The sequence below is a fragment of the Phocoena sinus genome, chromosome 1 (assembly GCF_008692025.1).
Source record: "Phocoena sinus isolate mPhoSin1 chromosome 1, mPhoSin1.pri, whole genome shotgun sequence".
NCBI classification, from domain to species: domain Eukaryota; kingdom Metazoa; phylum Chordata; class Mammalia; order Artiodactyla; family Phocoenidae; genus Phocoena; species Phocoena sinus.
In genome coordinates, this window is record NC_045763.1 from 68,822,115 (window position 1) to 68,843,053 (window position 20,939).

General features: G+C 42.0%; 1 protein-coding gene across 3 annotated transcripts in view; it reads left to right on the top strand.

Annotated features, from left to right (window-relative positions):
* Positions 1-7,172: 7,172 nt before the first annotated feature.
* Positions 7,173-20,939, top strand: part of GIPC2 (GIPC PDZ domain containing family member 2) — an 88,536-nt gene continuing 74,769 nt past the window's right edge. For 2 of the 3 annotated variants that reach the window (XM_032614019.1, XM_032614000.1), the window contains exon 1: positions 7,191-7,500. In XM_032614019.1, the coding sequence (XP_032469910.1) occupies positions 7,261-7,500 (240 nt within the window). In that variant the 5' untranslated portion in view covers positions 7,191-7,260. Of the gene's footprint in view, positions 7,501-20,939 lie in introns of all 3 variants that reach the window. The other variant, XM_032614009.1, reaches the window with a different exon arrangement.

Here is a 20,939-nt window from a genome sequence, read left to right on the forward strand (position 1 = left end):
GGAGCATTAGAAAGCCAGCCTCCAGCCAAAGCAATCTTGAGGGAAAAAAACGGAGCTGGAGGAATCAGACTCCCTGACTTCAGACTATACTACAAAGCTACAGTAATCAAGACAATATGGTACTGGCACAAAAAACAGAAATATAGATCAATGGAACAGGATAGAAAGCCCAGAGATAAACCCATGCACCTATGGTCAACTAATCTATGACAAAGGAGGCAAGGATATGGAGAAAGGACAGTCTCTTCAATAAGTGGTGTTGGGAAAACTGGACAGCTGCATGTAAAAGAATGAAATTAGAACACTTCCTAACACCATAATAAACTCAAAATGGATTACAGACCTAAATGTAAGATCAGACACTATAAAACTCTTAGAGGAAAAAACATAGGAAGAACACTCTTTGACATAAATCACAGCAAGATCTTTTTTGACCCACCTCCTAGAGAAATGGAAATAAAAACAAAAACAAAGAAATGGGACCTAATGAAACTTAAAACTTTTGCACAGCAAAGAAAACAATAAACAAAACAAAAAGGCAGCGCTCAGAATGGGGGAAAATATTTGCTAACGAATCAACGGGCAAAGGATTAATCTCCAAAATATATAAACAGCTCATGCAGCTCAATATTAAAAAAACAAACAACCCAATCAAAAAATGGACAGAAGACCTAAATAGACATTTCTTCAAAGAAGATGTACAGATGGCCAAGAGGCACATGAAAAGCTGCTCAACATCACTAATTATCAGAGAAATGCAAATCAAAACTACAATCAGGTATCACCTCACACTCGTTGGAATGGACATCATCAGAAAATCTACAAACAACAAATGCTAGAGAGGGTGTGGAGAAAAGGGAACCCTCTTGCACTGTTGGTGGGAATGTAAATTGAAACAGCCACTATGGAGAACAGTATGGAGGCTCCTTAAAAAAACTAAAAATAGAATTACCATAAGACCCAACAATCCCACTACTGGGCATATACCCTGAGAAAACCATAATTCAAGAAGACACACGCACTCCAATATTCATTGCAGCACTATTTACAATAGCCAGGTCATGGAAGCAACCTAAATGCCCATCGACAGACAAATGGATAAAGAAGATGTGGTACATATATACAATGGAATATTACTCAGCCTTAAAAAGGAACAAAATTGGGTCATTTGCAGAGACGTGGATGGACCTAGAGACTGTCATACAGAGTGAAGTAAGTCAGAAAGAGAAAAACAAATATCATATATTAAGGCATATATGTGGAATCTAGAAAAATGGTACAGATGAACAGGTTTGCAAGGCAGAAATAGAGACACAGATGTAGAGAACAAACCTATGGACACCAAGAGGGGAAAGCAGGGGCAGGGGTGGTGGTGGTGGGATGAACTGGGAAATTGGGATTGACATATATATACTAATATGTATAAAATAGATAACTAAGAAGAACCTGCTGTATAAAAAAAAATAATAAAATTAAATTAAAAAAAAATAAAGAAAGCCAGCCTCCAACTAACACCCGAGCCAGGTTATGTACATACAAAACTTATACTTACAAGCACCAACTTAATTGGGAATTAAAGGAAATCTTGCTTCCAAAATGGCCAAGATGGGGCTCTTTCATTGCATATGCAGTTAAGTTCAAGAAAGCCAACTTAATAAAATATCCTTTCAGAATTCTGATCCTAAGGGAAAGTCCTTCTAGGAGAAGCTTGCATTTCTCTCTCTGTGTCTTGAGATGTAAATGTTCTACTAGGGCTCTTAGAAATTCATGTCTTATCTAGACATCTTCAATTCCTGAGACTGAGAATAAAGTGTGAGGGGGGAGGCCTTTTTAAGCTCAAACGAGTAAACTTAACTTATTCCAATTGTTACTTATGAACTAGTGAGTTTTATATTGTAACACAGGATTCATGACTAAGTTTTAAAATCCAACTGTGAGATGTCTCTGTGTCTGTACGGATATATGTATGGCTGTGTGTATGTTAGAGATGTGATATGTCTCTACCTCCAGATGGTATTACCAAAATTAATTTGCAAGTGAGTTCTATTTAATTGACTTAAAGGAAATTAAGTTGCTTATTTAAATTCTCAGAAATATAAAAGAAGCTAACCCAAATGAATTTCAGTTTCAGGTGAACTGGGAAATATTCAGTATTAAATTAATATTTGGTATTAAATTTAGTTTAATCAATACAGACATGTCTTTAGAGTCATCAACATTAAGTATAATAGTATGATTGTACCTAGGTTTACTAGAAGTCAAATAAGATCTTACTATATCTGGTGCAAAGTTTGTCAGCTTTACCAAAGTTTGTCAGCTTTTTTATTTACCAAGAAAAATAACTTGGTATGATGAAGTTTTTAATAAGTAAATTAAATGTAAATGAGATAAGAACCTAAAGGTAAACTCTTTAGGAATAATTATGTTTTAGGAATGTCTACCTAAAAATAGTCTCTCCAGATTTTGCTAACTTGAAACTTTACAGTTTTGCTAAATTAAGTTAAATGATGGAAGTTTATTGACTATCTAGGTCATTTCCAAATAAAATAAGATACTGAAACAATAATTACTGAACACTGGCTTTCTTTTACAGAGAAACTAAAGATATTTAAGGACGATTAATAAATATGTTTGGTGCCACACTGAGACATTTTCTATAAGAAAGCATGTTTTTAGACATTATAAATAGTGTTTATAAGTTTGCCAATCTATAGAATGGTAATGTAAAATTTCCTAAGTGCTTACTTCTTTGTTTTCACTAGAAATTAAGATTTTTAAGAGTTGAGAATTCTAATTAAAATATGTACTTAAAGCTAATAGAAATAATAAGGGAAACATTTCACTATGCAAGGAAAGTAAGAGTTGTGTTTTCAGTAAAAGAAGATATGAGGAATGGAAATGTATTTTGTTAAGGGAAAATAAAGTAATTTTGTCTTAAAGCTGGTTATTTCTGAATAAGAAAGAAAATAAGGGACAAATTAATATGGATATAGCGAGTTGTGGAAGGTTCCTGGGGAAGAAATTAAAAAAGAATCCTTAGAAAGGAATCCTATGTATGGTTCAGGACTGACTTAGATTAGAATGAATTTAATTGAGTAGACACATTTTAAGATTAAAGGTAAAGTGGTACAAAACTTGAATTTGGTTTTCTCTCTCTGTGAAGAAAACAAAGTTCTCTTAGAAAGTCGATCTGCTTTTGGTAACAGATTGTAAAGTTTCTTTCCTTTTTAATTAATTAATTAATTAATTTTTGGCTGCATTGGACCTTTGTTGCTGAGCATGGGCTTTCTCTAGTTGCAGCGAGTGGAGACTACTCTTTGTTGCGGTGCACGGTCTTCTCATTGTGGTGGCTTCTCTTGTCGTGGAGCACAAGCTCTAGGCGCACGGGCTTCAGTAGTTGCAGCACATGGGCTCAGTAGGTGCAGCGCATGGGCTCAGTAGTTGTGGCTCATGGGCTGTAGAGCGCAGGCTCAGTAGTTGTGGCGCACAGGCTTAGTTGCTCTGCAGCATGTGGGATCTTCCTGGACCAGGGCTCGAACCTGTGTCCCCTGCTTTGGCAGGCAGATTCTTAACCACTGTGCCACCAGGGAAGTCCCTCTTTACCTTTTAAGTGATGTATCATAACTTTCTGAATTTGCCTTTGAAATCTTTCTTTCTTTATTTAATTTCAATTAATTAATTAATTAATTTTTTTGGCTGCGCTGCATGGCATGCAGGATCTTAGGGATTGAACCCATGCCCCCTGCAGTGGAAGTGCAGAGGCTTACTGGACTGCCAGGGAAGGTCTGCCCTTTTTAAAAAATAATTTTATTTATTTAATTAATTAATTTATCTTCTGGCCTCACCACGCAACATGTGGTATCTTAGTTCCCCGACCAGGGATTGAACCCGTGCCCCCTGCATTGACACTGCAGTGTCTTAACCACTGGACCGCCATGGAACTCCAAAAAGAGGTATTAAGTTAATTAGATTTACTTGGTACGTTAAATTACATGGGAAGCATCGTTAAATGAGTGATAAACCTTCCTATGTTATATTGGGGTAAATATTATTAATACAGGTATTCTAGAAATTATATGGAATTCCTAAAAATCTGGTATGTCCTGGCAAAATGTTATCAGTCATAATTCTACTTATTTTAAAATGTTGTATGTCACAGCAGTAACCAAGCTTCTTTGTCAATTGCATTGAAATAAGATCTTTAACTATGCCTTTTAAAATCTTTTGTCATTTATAGACAGTTATTGTTGTATTGATGTTTTTGCAAAAAAATAAAGCTTCATCTTCAAGATTCATAGAAAGGACTGTTTGACAAGTACAGGTTTCTGATAAATTTCAGATCATACAGCTGAACTGGGTAAGGAATTAAAGAATTTTAATGGAAACCCTGATGGCTTCATAAAACTGTTAACAAGAGATCAAGGATTAGTTACATAGGACTGAGTGAACTACTGAATATGGTTATAATTTTTTTGTTTTTAAAAATTTTTTGTCTGAAATGTTACTGGCTTTTACTCTGTGTTTTCCAGATATAAGGAAACATTTCCCCTTAAGCTAATTATGGCTTACAGCAATTTGGTAAATTATATCCTTGTAAGCAGAATTGAAACTTTTATCTTTTCTCTCTACTTCATCCCTCCAGAAATTGGAAACTCTTAGGTTCCCAGCGGACTTATCAGGTGAATAATGAAGGCCACCTCCTGACAAGTGCAGGAATCTCAAGATATCTTGGAAGCTTCAAGAAGAGAGGAATTCATTCAAATTTGTTGATATCACAAGTGGAATTGAGTTATTAGCCACTGCAGCTGCTGACCTTTAACACACCCTGAAAGGAGTTCAGGACAGAGATTAGGAATAAGACTCTGGGAAAACTGGTAGAACAAAGCTTCAAATAGTTAAATATTTTCAGAAGAAATTTTTTATAAACCTGGATTCTTGTGCCTTCCCATACCTAGAAAAGCACTAAAACCATTTATGAAGATATCTGTTCCTTATGTCTGGCAGCAAACTTCTACTGAGATGTGTGCTTGGGTGCATGTACCCCCTTTGCCAAAAGCACATAGATACTGACCTCCCTCTTACCTCTTCTGAGCAGTTCCTCAGAGCTATCTGAGATGCTGTCTCTTGGGCTATAGTCCTCAGTAAATCTCCAAATAAAACTGAAACTCAGAACTCTCATGTTGTATGTTTTTATTTCAGTAGAAGCCAAAACAGAGCTGTGATTTAAGAATAAGATGGTCAATGCAGTCAGATATTCCAAAAGGTGAAGTAAGACTGAAAAGTATTAATCATATCTGATGATTAAGTGCTGACCATAGTAAGAGCAATTTCAGTGAAGAGTGAGGGCAAAGTCTGATCACAGTGAGTCTAAGAGCAAAGGGGGAATTGAGGAAATGCAGCTAATTCAAGACTGTTTTGCTTTGCTGTGAAAATGCAGAGGTGACTGCAGGGGCGGAGGGGTGGCGGACTTGAAAACAATGTAAAAGATTTGGGCTTTTGACCATCAGTGGATGGTACCAGGTGGGGAGATGAAAGACGAGAGTCAACAGGTAGCTTAAACATAGAGATCCTCAAGGAATGAAAAGATCAGCTCAAGGGTCAAATAAAAGAAGAAATTTCTTCAGAGTTTGGAGAAGGGAGGTTGGTGGAATTACAGACAAAGGGTGGGGAATTGAGGGAGTTCAGGAGTCACACTGAGTGACCTCAATTTCCTCTGTAGAATAAGAGACAGGGTTTTCTACAGAGACCAAGGAGGGCGGAGGTGGAGTAAATCACCTTGGGAGAATGCTGAACGTTTGGGAGAGAAAGATGCCCAGGAAGAAGTAAAAAGGATTACTGAGAGTTGCTGAGGGCTTGGCTGAGGGTGTTTAACTATGAATTCAATGTGGCACTAATCTCAAAACTTCTTCCAATTCTGCCTTGCAGGGTGTAAGGTACAGAGAAGAAAGATGGAGATTGACTTCCACTTAAATTCCTATTCCCAATGGCGCAGACATATAGTTACGAAGGCATGTGGCCCAGTCGTGTGTGAGTGCCGACCACACGTTTATGACCATCACCAGAAGGGCCAGCATGTTTGTATTCTAAGATGTGTTGTTCTGTAGAATCAGAATCGTAAGGCTTTTATAGAAATTGAGTCATTTAAAAACAAAATTTATTTATTTATTATTTATTTTTGGCTGTATTGGGTCTTCATTGCTGCGCGCGGGCTTTCTCTAGTTGCGGCGAGTGGGGGCCACTCTTCATTGCAGTGCAAAGGCCTCTCACTGCGGTGGCTTCTCTTGTTGTGGAGCATGGCTCCAGGTGTGCGGGCTTCAGTAGTCGTGGCACATGGGCTCAGTAGTTGCGGCCTGCGTGCTCTAGAGCGCAGGCTCAGCTGTTGTGGCGCATGGACTTAGTTGCTACAGGGCATGTGGGATCCTCTCGGACCAGGGCTAGAACCTGAGTCCCCCGCATTGGCAGGCGGATTCCTAACCACCGCACCACCAGGGAAATCCCTAGAAATTGAACCATTTTTAAAGGAGGGGAAAGAAGCCAGGAGATGAGAGGAGGGAATGGGCTATCGACTGAAGAACCTGCACAACCTAAACGTTTTGAGTTAAGTTTCATTCGGGGACCTTACTGAGCACTATAGCAGAGGAGAGCCTCTCAGATAGCTCTGAGGAACTGCTCAGAAGAGGTAAGGGAGGAGCCAGGATATATGGGTGTTTTTGTTGGATAAAAACGTGTTATGGAACATGAAAAGATTACTGCTAATCACAAAGGACAGACGTCTCAAGTTAATGATTGTAGTGCTTTCCTATGTAGGGGAAGATGCAAGAGTCTGAGTTCACTGAAATGATTCCTTAGATGTGCATCTTAACTATCTAGGGCCAGTATCCAAATAACAGAATGCTTCCTTGTTTTCTCCATCCTGAATTCCCCTCAGGGCACACCATCCGGGGCAGCTGCGATGGTTGATGGCTTGATCCTTGTAGAACTGGAATGGTAGGCAACATTCCCCTTCCTCAGGGTCCAACTTTTCTTCTCCCTGATCCATCCGGAGGGCAGGTGGCTGCTCGGTGGGTTGCAGGTGCAGCTCCTCTCAGTGGAGGAGGGCCCTGAGCAGGCGGGGCCTGGCGGGAGCGCCTCTGCCATTGGCTCAGCCCAGGCTGCACCTGCCCGGAGCCGGCAGGCCCATAGCACAAAGTCTGCGGGCCCAGGCCAAGGAGGCAGCAGTCCGTGGCAGTGCAGGTGGGTCCCCGCCCTCGGCCAGGCAAGATGCCCCTGCGGCTGCGGAGAAAAAAGAAATTCAATACCAAGGAGACCTCCCGGCTGGTGGAGGGCGAGCAGACTAATGCGGCTGGCGGCAGCCTACCCAGGCTCCCGGCGCCCACCTGCAGGCTGGCTTTCCACACGCAGCTGGCCCACGGCAGCGCCACGGGCAGAGTGGAGAACTTCTCCAGCATCCAGGAGCTCTACGCCAAGATCGCGAGCGTGTTTGAGATTTCGCCGTCGGAGGTAAGCGCCGGGGGCTGGGGCTCAGCCTCCCGCTCCCTCTCGCCGCTTCTCCCACCGCCCCGCGCAGGTTTAAATTGGCTCCGGCTGGTTGAGCTGCGCTTCCCGGATCCCGAAGTCGGGAGCGGGGTGGGGTCCGCGGCTGCGAGCGCCCCAGGGGGAGCGAGTAGGGCCTTACAGGGAAGGGAAGAGCTAAGTCCCAGGACTGGAGAAAGTCACATTCTCCAGTCTCTATCTGGCCTCTGGGAAACCCGGGACGACCTTTCTTCCTCATGCAAATGAGCATGCTCTAGTAACCCGAGATTCAGCAGCTTCGGCGCCTTCCCAGCGTCGAGATCTGGCTCGGCAAATTAACACCCTTCACTTTGTCTGGACTTTGCCCTCCTGCTTCCTCTGCAGGGGTGAGCGGGCCACGCTGAGCATCTCCGGGATCGGTGGGCTAGGGGGTGCCTTCCGGGTGATACCAAACCGAGCCCCATTTTGACCCGCATATGTCATGTCACATGTCATCAACGCTTTGGAATTTCCGGGAAGCTTATTATTCCAAGGGTGGATAACTAAGAGAGTTATACTAAACTATGCGGGACTAGTTGACAAAAATTTCAGAGGGAAAAACCCCTCTAAATTTTACCCCATATCCTTGAAAAGGGACTGAAATTTGCTTTTATTAGATCGATAGCATGTGTGCCAGGAACTGGAGTTTGTTATAGGGTGATTTCCAAAGCCCTAGTCTAGGCGGACATTTATGTGAACACTTTTATTTATACTTACCCAAGCTAACTGCAAATGCAGGTGTGAGAAGTCAGTCCAAGAAAATATTTTGTCCATATGTTAAGGAAAAGCACAAGACCTTGTTGCCCTGGACTCCTGAGAGTGCAGAGAGCTGCCTTTGGGTGGCACAGAGCAGCATTTAGCTATCTATTCTTTAATGTTGTTTATCAGGTCAGTTCAAGTGAAATTGAGGTCAAAATTCCAAGAGGAGATGAAAGAGATCTTGAAGCTAACCTTTTGTTCTTTCAGGGTTCCCAGGCACTGAGGGGGCAAATCACAGACCCATTCTATGAATTATTTAGATTGATATAGAGTATTAACGATAATACTTCATGTTTGTATAGGACGTTTCAATTCAAAAAGCACTCTTGCAGGAAAAATGTTATTTGATCTTCTCTAAGAGAGGTAGGTGGTAGAGAGTTCATTGGGTAGTTAAGGACAGGATTTGGAGACTGACAAACCCCACTGTGGTTCCAGGCTCTACCACTTACTAGCTGGGTGGCCTTGAACAAGTTTAACTTCTCTCAATTTCAGCCATTTGTAAAATAGAGATAAGGATATCTACCTTGAAGGGTTATTGTAAAGACTGGAGTGCATGTGTAAACCTATCAGATTGCATTGGTGTGTGGTCAGTGCTTTACAAATTGTAACTAATATCATTAATACCTAATATCATTAATACCTAACAGTTAAATGAGTGGGCTGAGGTACAATGTGTCTGGCCATTGGCTAGCAACAAAAAAGCTGGGCCGTTATTTTAAACTTGGATCTTCTTGTTTCTAAGCTAAGTGAGCTAGTTAGCATTCTTAACTGACAACTTTAAATATCTGTCCTGTAACCAGGGACTCCAGATTTATTTACTTTGCATTAAGTCTTCCTCATCATAATGGGATACTATTTTGAGTTCTAGATGCATGACTTGACTCAATCCACTTAATCCCTGAGAAGTATTATTATTATCCCTACTTCACAGATAGGAAACTAATGCTTTGAGGTTCAGAAAATTTTCAAAATTACATATAGTAAGTGGCAGATCCTGTGTTTATTTAATTAATTAATTTATTTGGCCATGCTGTGCGGCATGTGATATCTTAGTTCCCCGACCAGGGATCAAACCCATGCCCCCTGCATTGGAAGTGCAGAGTCTTAACCACTGGACTACTAGGGAAGTCCCAGCGCCTGGGTTTAAACCCAGGTTTTTTTTCTGGCTCCAAATTCCATGAAGTTATATCGCTTCCCAAGTTTTCCAGGGTGTCTCAGCAATAACTTGGCAACCACGTTCAGCATTTTAAGTTTACAATGTGCTGACTTGCATTAAAATTTCGAGATAAACTTTAGGTATTTTGATGTGCTTTATCAAATTTCATAAATTTTTATAACCCTAGATATATATATTAGTATGTTTATGCATATAATCAACATTAATGCAGGTTTTTCATCTAGACTAAAAAGAGTTAAGTATATTCAAGGTAAAGTATTGATCATCATAGTATATGTCAAAGTATCTAAATAGTTACTTTTTTAATGAATGAATGAATTTATTTTTTGGCTGCGTTTGGTCTTCACTGCTGCACGCGGGCTTTCTCTAGTTGTGGCGAGCGGGGGCTACTCTTTGTTGCAGGGCGCAGGCTTCTCATTGCAGTGGCTTCTCTTGTTGCAGAGCACGAGCTCTAGGCGCGCAGGCTTCAGTAGTTGTGGCACGCGGGCTCAGTAGTTGTGGCTCGCGGGCTCTATAGCGCAGGCTCAGTATTTGTGGCGCACGGGCTTAGTTGCTCTGCTGCATGTGGGATCTTCCCGGACCAGGGATTGAACCTGTGTCCCCTGCGTTGGCAGGTGGATTCTTAACCACTGCGCCACCATGGAAGTCCTCAATAGTTACTTTTGAAACGAGTAATTTATTAAAATAAAATGTACACTAGTGAGATCCCATTTCTCATCCCATTCCCCCAGCAAGAGGAATAGTGGTATAAACTTTTGAGATGTCAGTGGGGAAAAAACAAAAAAATTTCCCCCTTTATATGACTATATCAGAAGTCCTGCCTTTTCTCTAGAGAGGTGGCTATAAGGATACAAATGGCACTGTATGAAGAGCTGTACTCTCTCTGCTAAGGAAAAGAGGGAAGGAGTTGTTCTGACCTGATGGCAGGGAGTCTGTAATGTGCCCCTGGCTGTGCGAGGCGTTTAAGGCTACAGGGTGGTCATTCCATCCTCACCATAGCACTGAGGCAAGGAGTCTTCTCATTTTGCAGTTGAGCTACATGAGGCTCTGAGAAGTCAAGTAGCTTGCCCAGAGTCACTGGGCTCATGTGTGGCGGAGTCGGGATTCGAATCAAGGTTTCCTGGTTCCAAGTTCATTGCATAGCAGCTCTGGGATTCTTGGTAACTATCTTCAGATTCCAAATACAAACCGGCAAAACTTCTTTTTTAAACAAATGATCTTTTCAAGTAAACCCTCAGACTCAACCACCAAAATACCTACTACCTCAAAAAGATGCTGTAGTGAAACTGATAATTATGGATTTCACCTATTACCTGGTTTCTGAAGGAAGAAGTTAACGAAACCTATGAATCACTTGCAGGGTGCAGTCTGTAATCATTACCTTGAAACAGATGGCCAATTATGCAAAAATCCCTTACAGCTGATGTCATTTTTCTAAACAGCTAAATGAGCAATTCAGCAAAAAGAAAAAAAGTAAATCTCATCTAAAAGAACAGTTAAGTCATAAATGCTGGGACAGTTTTACAAAACATTTGATACCATCTTTTAAAATATTCAGGATTCAGGGACTTCCCTGGCAGTCCAGTAGTTAGCACACCACGCTTCCACTGCAGGGGGCATGGGTTGGATCCCTGGTCAGGGAACTAAACTCCCGCATGCCGTGCACAGCCAAAAAAAAAAAAGGAAAAATTTCAGGATTCATGTACGAGTTGATTACTAAACTGTTGAGCTGTAGTCATAAAATTTGTTGAAGGGGTCTTTTGAATATTTTACTACTGTAATTGTTTGACAAGTAGTTTGTGTCATGACATATTTTCTTAATTCTCTATTATGTGGAAAGATTGTGGGGAAAGAGTGAATTTGAAAGAGTTTATTAAGAAATCACTTTTATAGCTAGATACTTGTCCAGAAGCTGAAAACTATAGATTTCAGAAATTATTAACTTTGATTTGGTTACATTAGTTTGTATATGTTGTGATACTAAGTAATTCATTGAATGAATGGATCAAGCAAGTACAGCCCCTTCTCTCTCAATACATAGGGCAGTCAAATAAAGCAGTGCACTGGGGAAGCAGAAGAGTCAAGAATTGTGATTTTAATTTCAAGCCAAACGTTCAACATGCAATTATGCTCTTTGTCTTAAAAAAAACACAACAGGGCTTCCCTGGTGACGCAGTGGTTGAGAATCCGCCTGCCAATGCAGGGGACACGGGTTCGAGCCCTGGTCCGGGAGGATCCCACGTGCCGCGGAGCAGCTAAGCCCGTGCGCCACAACTACCGAGCCTGCGCTCTGGAGCCTGCGTGCCACAACTACTGAGCCTGCGTGCCGCAACTACTGAAGCCCGCGCGCTCTAGAGCCTGTGCTCGGCAACAAGAGAAGCCACTGCACTGAGAAGTCCACGCACCGCAACGAAGAGTAGCCCCCACTTGCCGCAACTTGAGAGGGCCCGCACGCAGCAACGAAGACCCAGTGCAGCCAAAAACTAAATAAATAAATTTAAAAACAACAACAACAAAAAAAACACAACAAACCTTCTCTTGTCACCTACCCCCATCTCTTATGCTATTACCCCATTTCTCCTTTATAGCAAAACTCAAAAGTTTCTGTCTCCAGTGAGATATATTCTGCATCTCATCTCTCTGCTCAAGACTGATAGCTCCTCAGCTCACTTAGAGTAAAAGCCAAAATCCAATGATGCTTACAGGCCCTGTGGCCTCTCTAACATGCTCCAGCTAGTCTGGCCTCCAGGCTGTTCCTTGAACTCTGGAGCCTTAGAGCTTTTGCACTGGCTGTCTTCTCTACCAGAACCTCTCCTTGGCAAAATGATCTTTTTTTTTTTTTGGTTACGCCTGTGGCTTTCAGGATCCTAGTTCCACGACCAGGTATTGAGCCTGAGCCCTCAGCAGTGAAAGCGCAAGTCCTAACCACTGGACGGCCAGGGAATTCCCAGAATGCTCTTTCTGAAGTTTGGTCTAATGTCATCTTCTCAGTGAGGCTGGTACTGATCATCCCATTTAAAATTACAGCACCCCCTAAAAACAAAACAAACAAAAAATGAAAAGAAAAAACAAAACCCTCCAAATTATAGCACTCCCTATTCCCTTTTTATAAAAAATAAATTTATTTATTTATTTATTTTTGGCTGTATTGGGTCTTCGTTGCTGCGTGTGGGCTTTTCTCTAGTTGCAGTGAGCCGGGGCTACTCTTTGTTGCGGAGCATGGGCTCTAGGCACATGGGCTCAGTAGTTGTGGCTCGCGGGCTCTAGAGCTCAGGCTCAGTAGCTGTGGTGCACGGGCTTAGTTGCTTCATGGCATGTGGGATCTTCCTGGACCAGGTCTCGAACCCGTGTCCCCTGCATTGGCAGGCAGATTCTTAACCACTGTGTCACTGGGGAAGTTCTTATCCCCCTGTCTTTTTTTTTTTTTTTTTATCCCCCTGTCTTGACTGATATAAATGACTGCTGCTCATTTTACCACCCACAGTTTTAGCTTTGATAGCTTTCCCCACCTTGTAGATAGTTTTATTAAGATACTGAGTCATAGACTTGTCCTCAGTTCCTGACAGCAAACCTATGCTGTCCTAACATCACCTAACACAAGCCCAAATCTTTTCTAATGCCCTCTTACTCAGACCCTCCCCCATGGTTCTCCATGGTGTGCTCCCTCCTTGTTGCAAGGAACAGTGAACTAGAAATGAGAATGCCTGGTGGTTTTTGGCTGGAAGGCATCGACAGTTGTCACTGCTGGATTTCTACAATGCAGATTCTAAATGGTACCCTGAATATGGTTTCCCTGATTCCACCCATCCTCTATTTTTTAAAAAAAGTAATTAATTAATTTATTTTTGGCTCTTTTGGGTCTTCATTGCTGCGTGCAGGCTTTCTCTAGTTGTGGCGAGCAGGGGCTACCCTTTGTTGTGGTGCATGGCCTTTTCATTGCAGTGGCTTCTTTTGTTGTAGAGCATGGGCTCTAGGCATGCAGGCTTCAGTAATTGTGGCATGCAGGCTCAGTAGTTATGGCTCGTGGGCTCTAGAGCGTACGCTCAGTAGTTGTGGCTCACGGGCTTAGTTGTTCTGCAGCATGTGGGATATTCCCGAACCAGGGCTCGAACCTGTGTTCTCTGCATAGGCAGGTGGATTCTTAACCACTGCGCTGCCAGGGAAGTCCCGCATCCTCTATTTTAATATTGATTCTTCATACCAATCTCAAAAACCTACAAGGCTCCCTGTTACTTACTGTTATATTCCTTTGGGGCTGCTATTAAAAAAATACCACCAACTTGGTAGTTTATAATCAAGAAAAACGTATTACTCACAGTTCTGGAGGCTGGGAAGTCCAAGATCAATGTGCCAGCATGGTTACCTCTGTTGAAGGCTCATTTCCTAGTCCATAGCTGGCACTTCTTTCTCTGTCCTCATCTGGTGGAAGGGGCTAATGGTCTTTCTGGAGCCTCTATGATAAGGCACCAATCCCATTTATGAGGTGTCCACCCTCATAATTTGAGCAATTCCCAAAGGCCCCACCCATTAACACTAGGATTTCAACATTTGAATTTTGGGGGAGGGGACATGAACATTCAGACCATAGCACTTACAAATAACCCCCACCAGCCAGACAACGTCTCCTAGTCCTGCCTGCCTCTTTAGTCCTGCCCCGTGCCTACTGCTCCAGTCTCATCTCCTAACAATCCCCTTTTTATTCCAGAATGTTTAACTGTTTCATTCCTCTATGCCTTTTCTCATGATGTTCTCACTTCCTTGTTCTGGTAGCTCCTACCCACCTCTCCAGTCTCAACTGTCACCTCCTCCAAGAAGCCTTCCTTGTGAATCTGCCAATCTAGATATGTTTTTTTTTTTTTTTTTTGCTGTACGTGGGCCTCTCACTGCTGTGGCCTCTCCCATTGCGGAGCACAGGCTCCGGATGCGCAGGCTCAGTGGCCCTGGCTCATGGGCCCAGCTGCTCCGTGGCACGTGGGATCTTCCTGGACCGGGGCACGAACCCATGTCCCCTGCATCGGCAGGCGGACTCTCAACCACTGCGCCACCAGGAAAGCCCTAGATATGTTTAATACCCAGTACTGCATGATTTTAACATAGCATTAGCACACTGAATTGAATTTAGTTACTTATCTCTTACTGAGGGCTGGGAGAGTTTTTTCCCTTAAAAATCTCATTTCCAGAGTTGCTAGATGGCTTAGTTGCACCATAAAAGTTTAATAAATAAAAGTAGATGGTGGATCCAGTAGGAGATGAAGCTGAAGATGTAAACAGTAGTGAGACTACAAATGTCCTTGAAGCTATATGGGTTCTATTCTGTAGGCAGTAAGAGTAAGCCAAGTATTTTTCAGCAGGGGAATGACCCCTGACTGGTGTTTTATAAAGTTGAAACACAATCGACCATTCCTTTGCTATGCTTCCTTTATAAAGTTTAGTTTAAGTTAAATAGGATGGTATTTTCTGGAATTGCACAGTACCATCTGAGAAGTTCTAAATATACTACGATCATTATGTATGCTTACTATCCCTCATGAGCATCAGCCTCTGTTTTCTATGAAAAGCTCAAGTAAAAAACAAAACACCAAAAAATTCCCCCTAGAACCGTGACTCATTTTGAGAAGTGGGAGGATAGTCTCACCAGCTGCCTTATAGACCTCATTGCTCTCAGGAAGATAAGAAATGGGTAAGACTGTTGATTTGTGTGTTGGAGATGCCCCCCCAAGTAGGTGTGTGAACAACTCTAGAATCAAGTCTGAACCCCTCCCCAAGCCTCTGCTACCTCATAGACAGATGGTGTCCCCTTTGCCGTCCCTCACCTACTCCCACCCCTCCAGCCATCCTGAGTGGACATGGGAGGCTCTTGCAGGTTGTAAGAGATGGAGACACTCAGGTTACCTTGGACAACGTGTATGTATGTATTTGTTAGGATGTATGGGGAGGTGAGGAAGCCCAGGATCGTCTCTGTAGCTGGGCGGTCAGGTTCCGTGGACAGCTGGAACATCACTCATGCTGTCTGGGTGAAAGCAGTAACTTCAGACTCTGGAGAACCAAGAGCAAGTCCAGTTGCTCTTCCCCTTCCCTCTCTACCTGTCTCCCTACTTCTTACTGTGTTCTTGACTGATTTCCTCTTTTTATCCTTTGACTTTGCTCCTTTAAGGCCCCTATTGCCTCCTCTCTGTCTTTTAGTCCTTTGCTTCTGTACTTTCTGTGCGCCCACTCTGTCTCAAACTTGAACTCCCTGAGAGTGAGTCTCTGTTGTTGAGTCAGGGTACAGGACAGGTGGGGCAGGCCCCTTTGGCTTGTGGGTCAGGGCTCGTCTCTGGTCCAGTGTGTAGGTGGTACTAAGGCGGATGAACAGTGGATAAGGAGTCCTGTTGGAGAGGACAGTGGGCAGGACAGATGGTCTGAGACTTCTTGAATTAGGGATTTGGCAGACATCTTCCACGGCCTGTAGAGAGCATGAAACTATTCTTGGTTCTCTGACATTTATCTGTTGTTCTTCTCTTTACCTGGAAATCTTTCCCCTGTTCTTTCCCTGTTAATTCTTTTAAAGGATAAACTGAGGCATATTTAAATTGAGTATATTTGAGCAAAAATCGATTTGGGCAGTGGCAAACCAGAAGGGGTTAGGAGTGCTCAGCAGACAGGAGTTAGGGGCAAGGTTTTTCTAGAGGAGATGTGGAGGCAAAGTGAGGAAGTTATTTGATTGGCTCTAGCTTAAGTGGTTGCCTTATTTGGGAAAACCTACTTGGCTGTTTGTGATTGGTTGTCCTTTAGGTTTCTTAACTTTGAGGCATTTGCTGGCCTAGGTTTTGGTTTGCTTACCTAGGCTGCCAAGTTCATTAGAACACTCTCAGTCTAATGGCCTCCTTTTAAAATTAACAACTCCTACTTATGCTCAGGCTTGTGAGTCAGTACTCCAAGAATGCAGGTTTCTGGGCCCCGCTTCTACAGATTTGGGCTAGGGCCTGAAAAATGTGGTAATTTAACTTCTTCCTGGTGTCCCTAGGCAGTTGGTCTATCATCTGTTGGCAGATATGTTTTTGGGAACCACTGGATTAAATGAGAAGATCCAAGGTCTTTTCCAGTATGAACGGTCTTCCAGAGCTTGTGCACTCAATTAAAAATATTGGAGTGTCACTTTTATGTAAAAAGTATTGAAATGCATACAAATGTTACCAACTGCCTATCTCACGGAGCTTACAATGTATAGGAGTGGTGGTAAGAGTAAACTAAGGCATATGAGTTAACAAGTATGTATATGCTGATAATACAAGGTGGAATATGAAGGATGCTGCCAGAGATACCAAATATGCAGGTAGGGATATGGTAGGCAGAGATCAAAGAAGAGTGAGATGGAATTTGATTGAGAAAATTGTGGCAGAGCCCCAAAAGTATTGAGCCGTGTGTACCTTTACTGCTCAGTGTACATACCTAGCGTGTAATTTTGATTCCACAAATGTAAAACTGTAATTATACAGGAAAGTGTGGTAACAAACTAGAATAAAGAGAATGACTTCAAATCGAAGACTGTTTTTTAAAAAAATTATTTATTTATTTATAAATATTTATTTATTTGGTTGTACCGGGTCTCTGTTGTGGCAGACGGACTCCTTAGTTGTGGCTCGAGGGCTCCTTAGTTGTGGCATGCATGTGGGATCTAGTTCCCTGACCAGAAATCGAACCCCGGCCCCCTATATTGGGAGCGCGGAGTCCTAACCACTGTGCCACCAGGGAAGTCCCATATATGTATATTTTTTAATATTAATATTTATTTATTTATGTGCCTGTACTGGGTCTTAGTTGCGGCACACGGGATCTTCATTGCCATGTGTGGGATCTTTAGTTGCAGCATGTGGGATCTTTAGCATGTGGGATCTAGTTCCCTGACCAGGGATCGAACCTGGGCCCCTGCATAGGGAGTGTGGAGTCTTAGTCAGTGGACCACCAGGGAAGTCCCCTCCTCAGTGTTATTAATTGTAACCTTCCTCTCAGGTCCTCCTCTTTCTTTCCACCTGTTGGCTCTCAGTTAGTGAGCATATCCATGATGTTTGACCAAAGACCACCAAGGGAAAATGGCTTTTGTGGTTTTGTTTTATTCATTCACTAAATTTCCTAGCAGAAATTACTCTCTGTGAAGCAGAAGTCCACAGAGCAGCTACATAGTAAATGTTATTTAAAACCAATTTTTATTTTATTTTAATTTTTTTAGAAATTGGTGTCTTTGTTTTTCTTTATTTTTTTTGGCCATGTGGTGCAGCATGTGGGATCTTAGTTCCCTGACCAGGGATTGAACCTGGACCCCCTGCACTGGGAGCATGGAGTCTTAACCACTGGACTGCCAGGGAAATCCACCAATTTTTATTTTAATTGAAAAAATAATATATGTACATAGTAAAAAATTTTAAAAAGTGGATAACCATTTTTTTGTGTGTGGGGGAAAAAAGTGTGAACCATGGTTCCCTAGTCCTCTTTCCCCAGAAGCAGCTGCTTAGGCCACTTTCTTGACCATCATTACAGAAAAATAAAATTTGTGGATTTATGAGTGTGTGTTTGTGTGAAAGTAAATGCATATCTGTGTAAGCGTAAACCTCCCTTCTACTTTTAACAGATTAGGAGCATACCATGTATCTGTTCTGTACAGTTGGTAGTAGCAGAAGCAAAGAAGTGGACCTAAGAAAAAAACATTGAAGCCTGGGGATGGCAGAGTCACTGGGGTCCTTTCAGGGTCACAGAGGGCCATCAGAATGTCCTTCATGCTAGGAGAGCTGACACTGTGTCTTTAATGGCAATGAGCCAATTTTTAGTAATTTCTAAGAAGTCTGTCTTCTGAGAAGGTTTCCTGTGTTTCTTTTGTTTCCCTTTGTTTCCTTAAAATAAATCCCCATCACCTAAGGTAACCAAAGGTGTTCATTTTTTTATTGAAGTATAGTTGATGTACAGTATTAAGTTTCAGGTGTATAACATAGTGATGCACAATTTTTAAGTTATATTCCACTTATAGTTATTGGCTATATTCCTGATGTTGTACAATGTATCCTTGTAGATTATTTATTTTATATATAGTAGTTTGTACCTCTTAGTTCCCTATCCCAGTCTTCCCCTCCCTCTTTCCCTCTCTCTACTGGTAACCACGAGTTCTTTCTCTATACATGTGAGTCTGTTCATTTTTGTTATATTAACTAGTTTGTTGTACTTTTTTAAGAGTCCACATATAAGTGATATCATACAGTATTTGTCTTTTTCTGTCTGACTTATTTCACTTAGCTTAATACCCTCCAGGTCCATCCAGGTTGCTATAAGTGGCAAAATTTCATTTTTTATGGCTGAGTAGTATTCCATTGTGTGAATATACCACATCTTCCTTATCCATTCACCAGTTAAAGGACACTTAGGTTGTTTCCACTTCTTGGCAGTTATAAATAATGCTGCTGTGAACATTGGGGTGCATCTAAAGCTGTTTCTTGAAACTATGTATTCAGATAAAGTAACTAACAAATACCTTTGGGCTAGATACTTGCTGAGATAAAGAAAAGAGGAAGCCAACAAAGAGTGGATGACTGTCACTGTTTCTCTGGATTGGGATCTAAAAACTGCTTTTTTCTCACTGTCTTAGAAACTCTAGCCTTTCTGTTTGGGGTATGCTGAGTATTTTGAAATTTTGGTGATTAAAATGTGGAGTATGAAGTCGAAGCTCGGACATGGCTAATACCAGGGAGGTCCTATGGCTTCTACAGATAAGCGAAAGGGAAGAAGAGACCTTAGACCTTGTCAGTGATAGAATATTTGCCTTTTAGGAACATATCTGACCCCCAGTTAGTAGTGGCTAAACAGGCACAAGATCCAGCATTCAGAAAGTGTATTTGCTATTGTATAAAAATCTCCCTGGAGATAATCAAACTACGTGTAGAGGAAGAGTTCCAACTTAAAAAAAAAAAAAAAAAAAAAAAAGGCTGAAATCCAGATCTACATCTCAACCTCTACAGGTTCTTAAGTTGCAGTGTTAACTTTAAGTGGTATTAAAGGGATACACAGTAACAAGGTTGAGGAAATGATAATTCTGTACCCATTCCTGGAACAATTTACATATCCATATATTGCATTAAGTAGTAGTGTTTGTAGTAGTGTTTGTGTTATTGATTGGCATTAACAACATGTTCTTCATGATCCAGGGCCAGAATGTAACTTGAACCTCCTGAACCTTTTCACATTTGATACTAACAGTGTGTTCTGGGTGTAGTTAGGTATTAGGTACAGATCATGATTTGTTACTCCCTTTCTTCTTCTGTATTCTTTTTTAAAAATTCATTTACTTTTGGCTGTGTCAGGTCTTCATTGTGGCATATGGGATCTTTAGTTGCGGCATGAGAACTCTTAGTTGCTGCATGCATGTGGGATCTCGTTCCCTGACCAGGGATCAAACCTGGGCCCCTTGCACTGGGAGTGTGGAGTCTTACCCACTGGACCACCAGGGAAGTCCCTCCTTCTGTATTCTTTATACTTCCTCCTTCCTATCTTAATTTTCCTGCCTTCTGTAAAGGTAAGTGGGGGAGGGAAGCATAGCTTGAGCATTGAGAAGGGAATTATTGTTGAATACCTATCATTACCACTTAACCTGTGCTACCTTGTTTGAAATAGCAATTCTTAACAGAGCCCCCAGAAATGGCTGTGATTGATAGATGAGGCAATTGGAGCTCAGAACAAAAATAAACTACTCTGGCTTTCCTGGTGGTGCAGGGGTTAAGAATCTGCCTGCCAATGCAGGGGACACAGGTTCGAGCCCTGGCCCAGGAAGATCCCACATGCTGCGGAGCAACTAAGCCAGTGTGCCACAACTACTGAGCCTGTGAGCTACAACTGCTGAGCCTGGGCACCACAACTGAAGCCCGCATGCCTAGAGCCCGTGCTCTGCAACAAGAGAAGCCACCACAATGAGAAGCCTACACACCCGCAATGAAGAGTAGCTCCCGCTTGCCACAACTAGAGAAAGCCCATGCGTAGCAATGAAGACCCAATGCAGCCAAAAGTAAATAAAATAAAGTAAATTAATTAAAAAAAAAAAGTAAACTACTCAAGGGACTTCCCTAGCGGTCCAGTGGTTAAGGCTTCGCCTTCCAATGCGCAGGGGGTGTGGGTTTGATCCCTGCTCGGGGAACTAAGACCCCACATGCCTTGGGGCCAAAAAACCAAAACAAAAAATAGAAGCAATATTGTAACAAGTTCCATAAAGACTTAAAAAAAAAAAAAGTAAAGTACGCAAATCATGCAGTCCAAAGAGACGTCTTCTGTCTTAGGTTTGTCTGACTCCAAAGCCCATGTTCTTTCCTTTACACAAGTGGTTCTTAACCTTATTGGACCCAAAGTTCCCCTGTAATAACAAATATTTTGTGGCACCACTTTTACTTATCCTGAAATAAAAATTTAAACAATAATACCTACCTATACACATAATTTT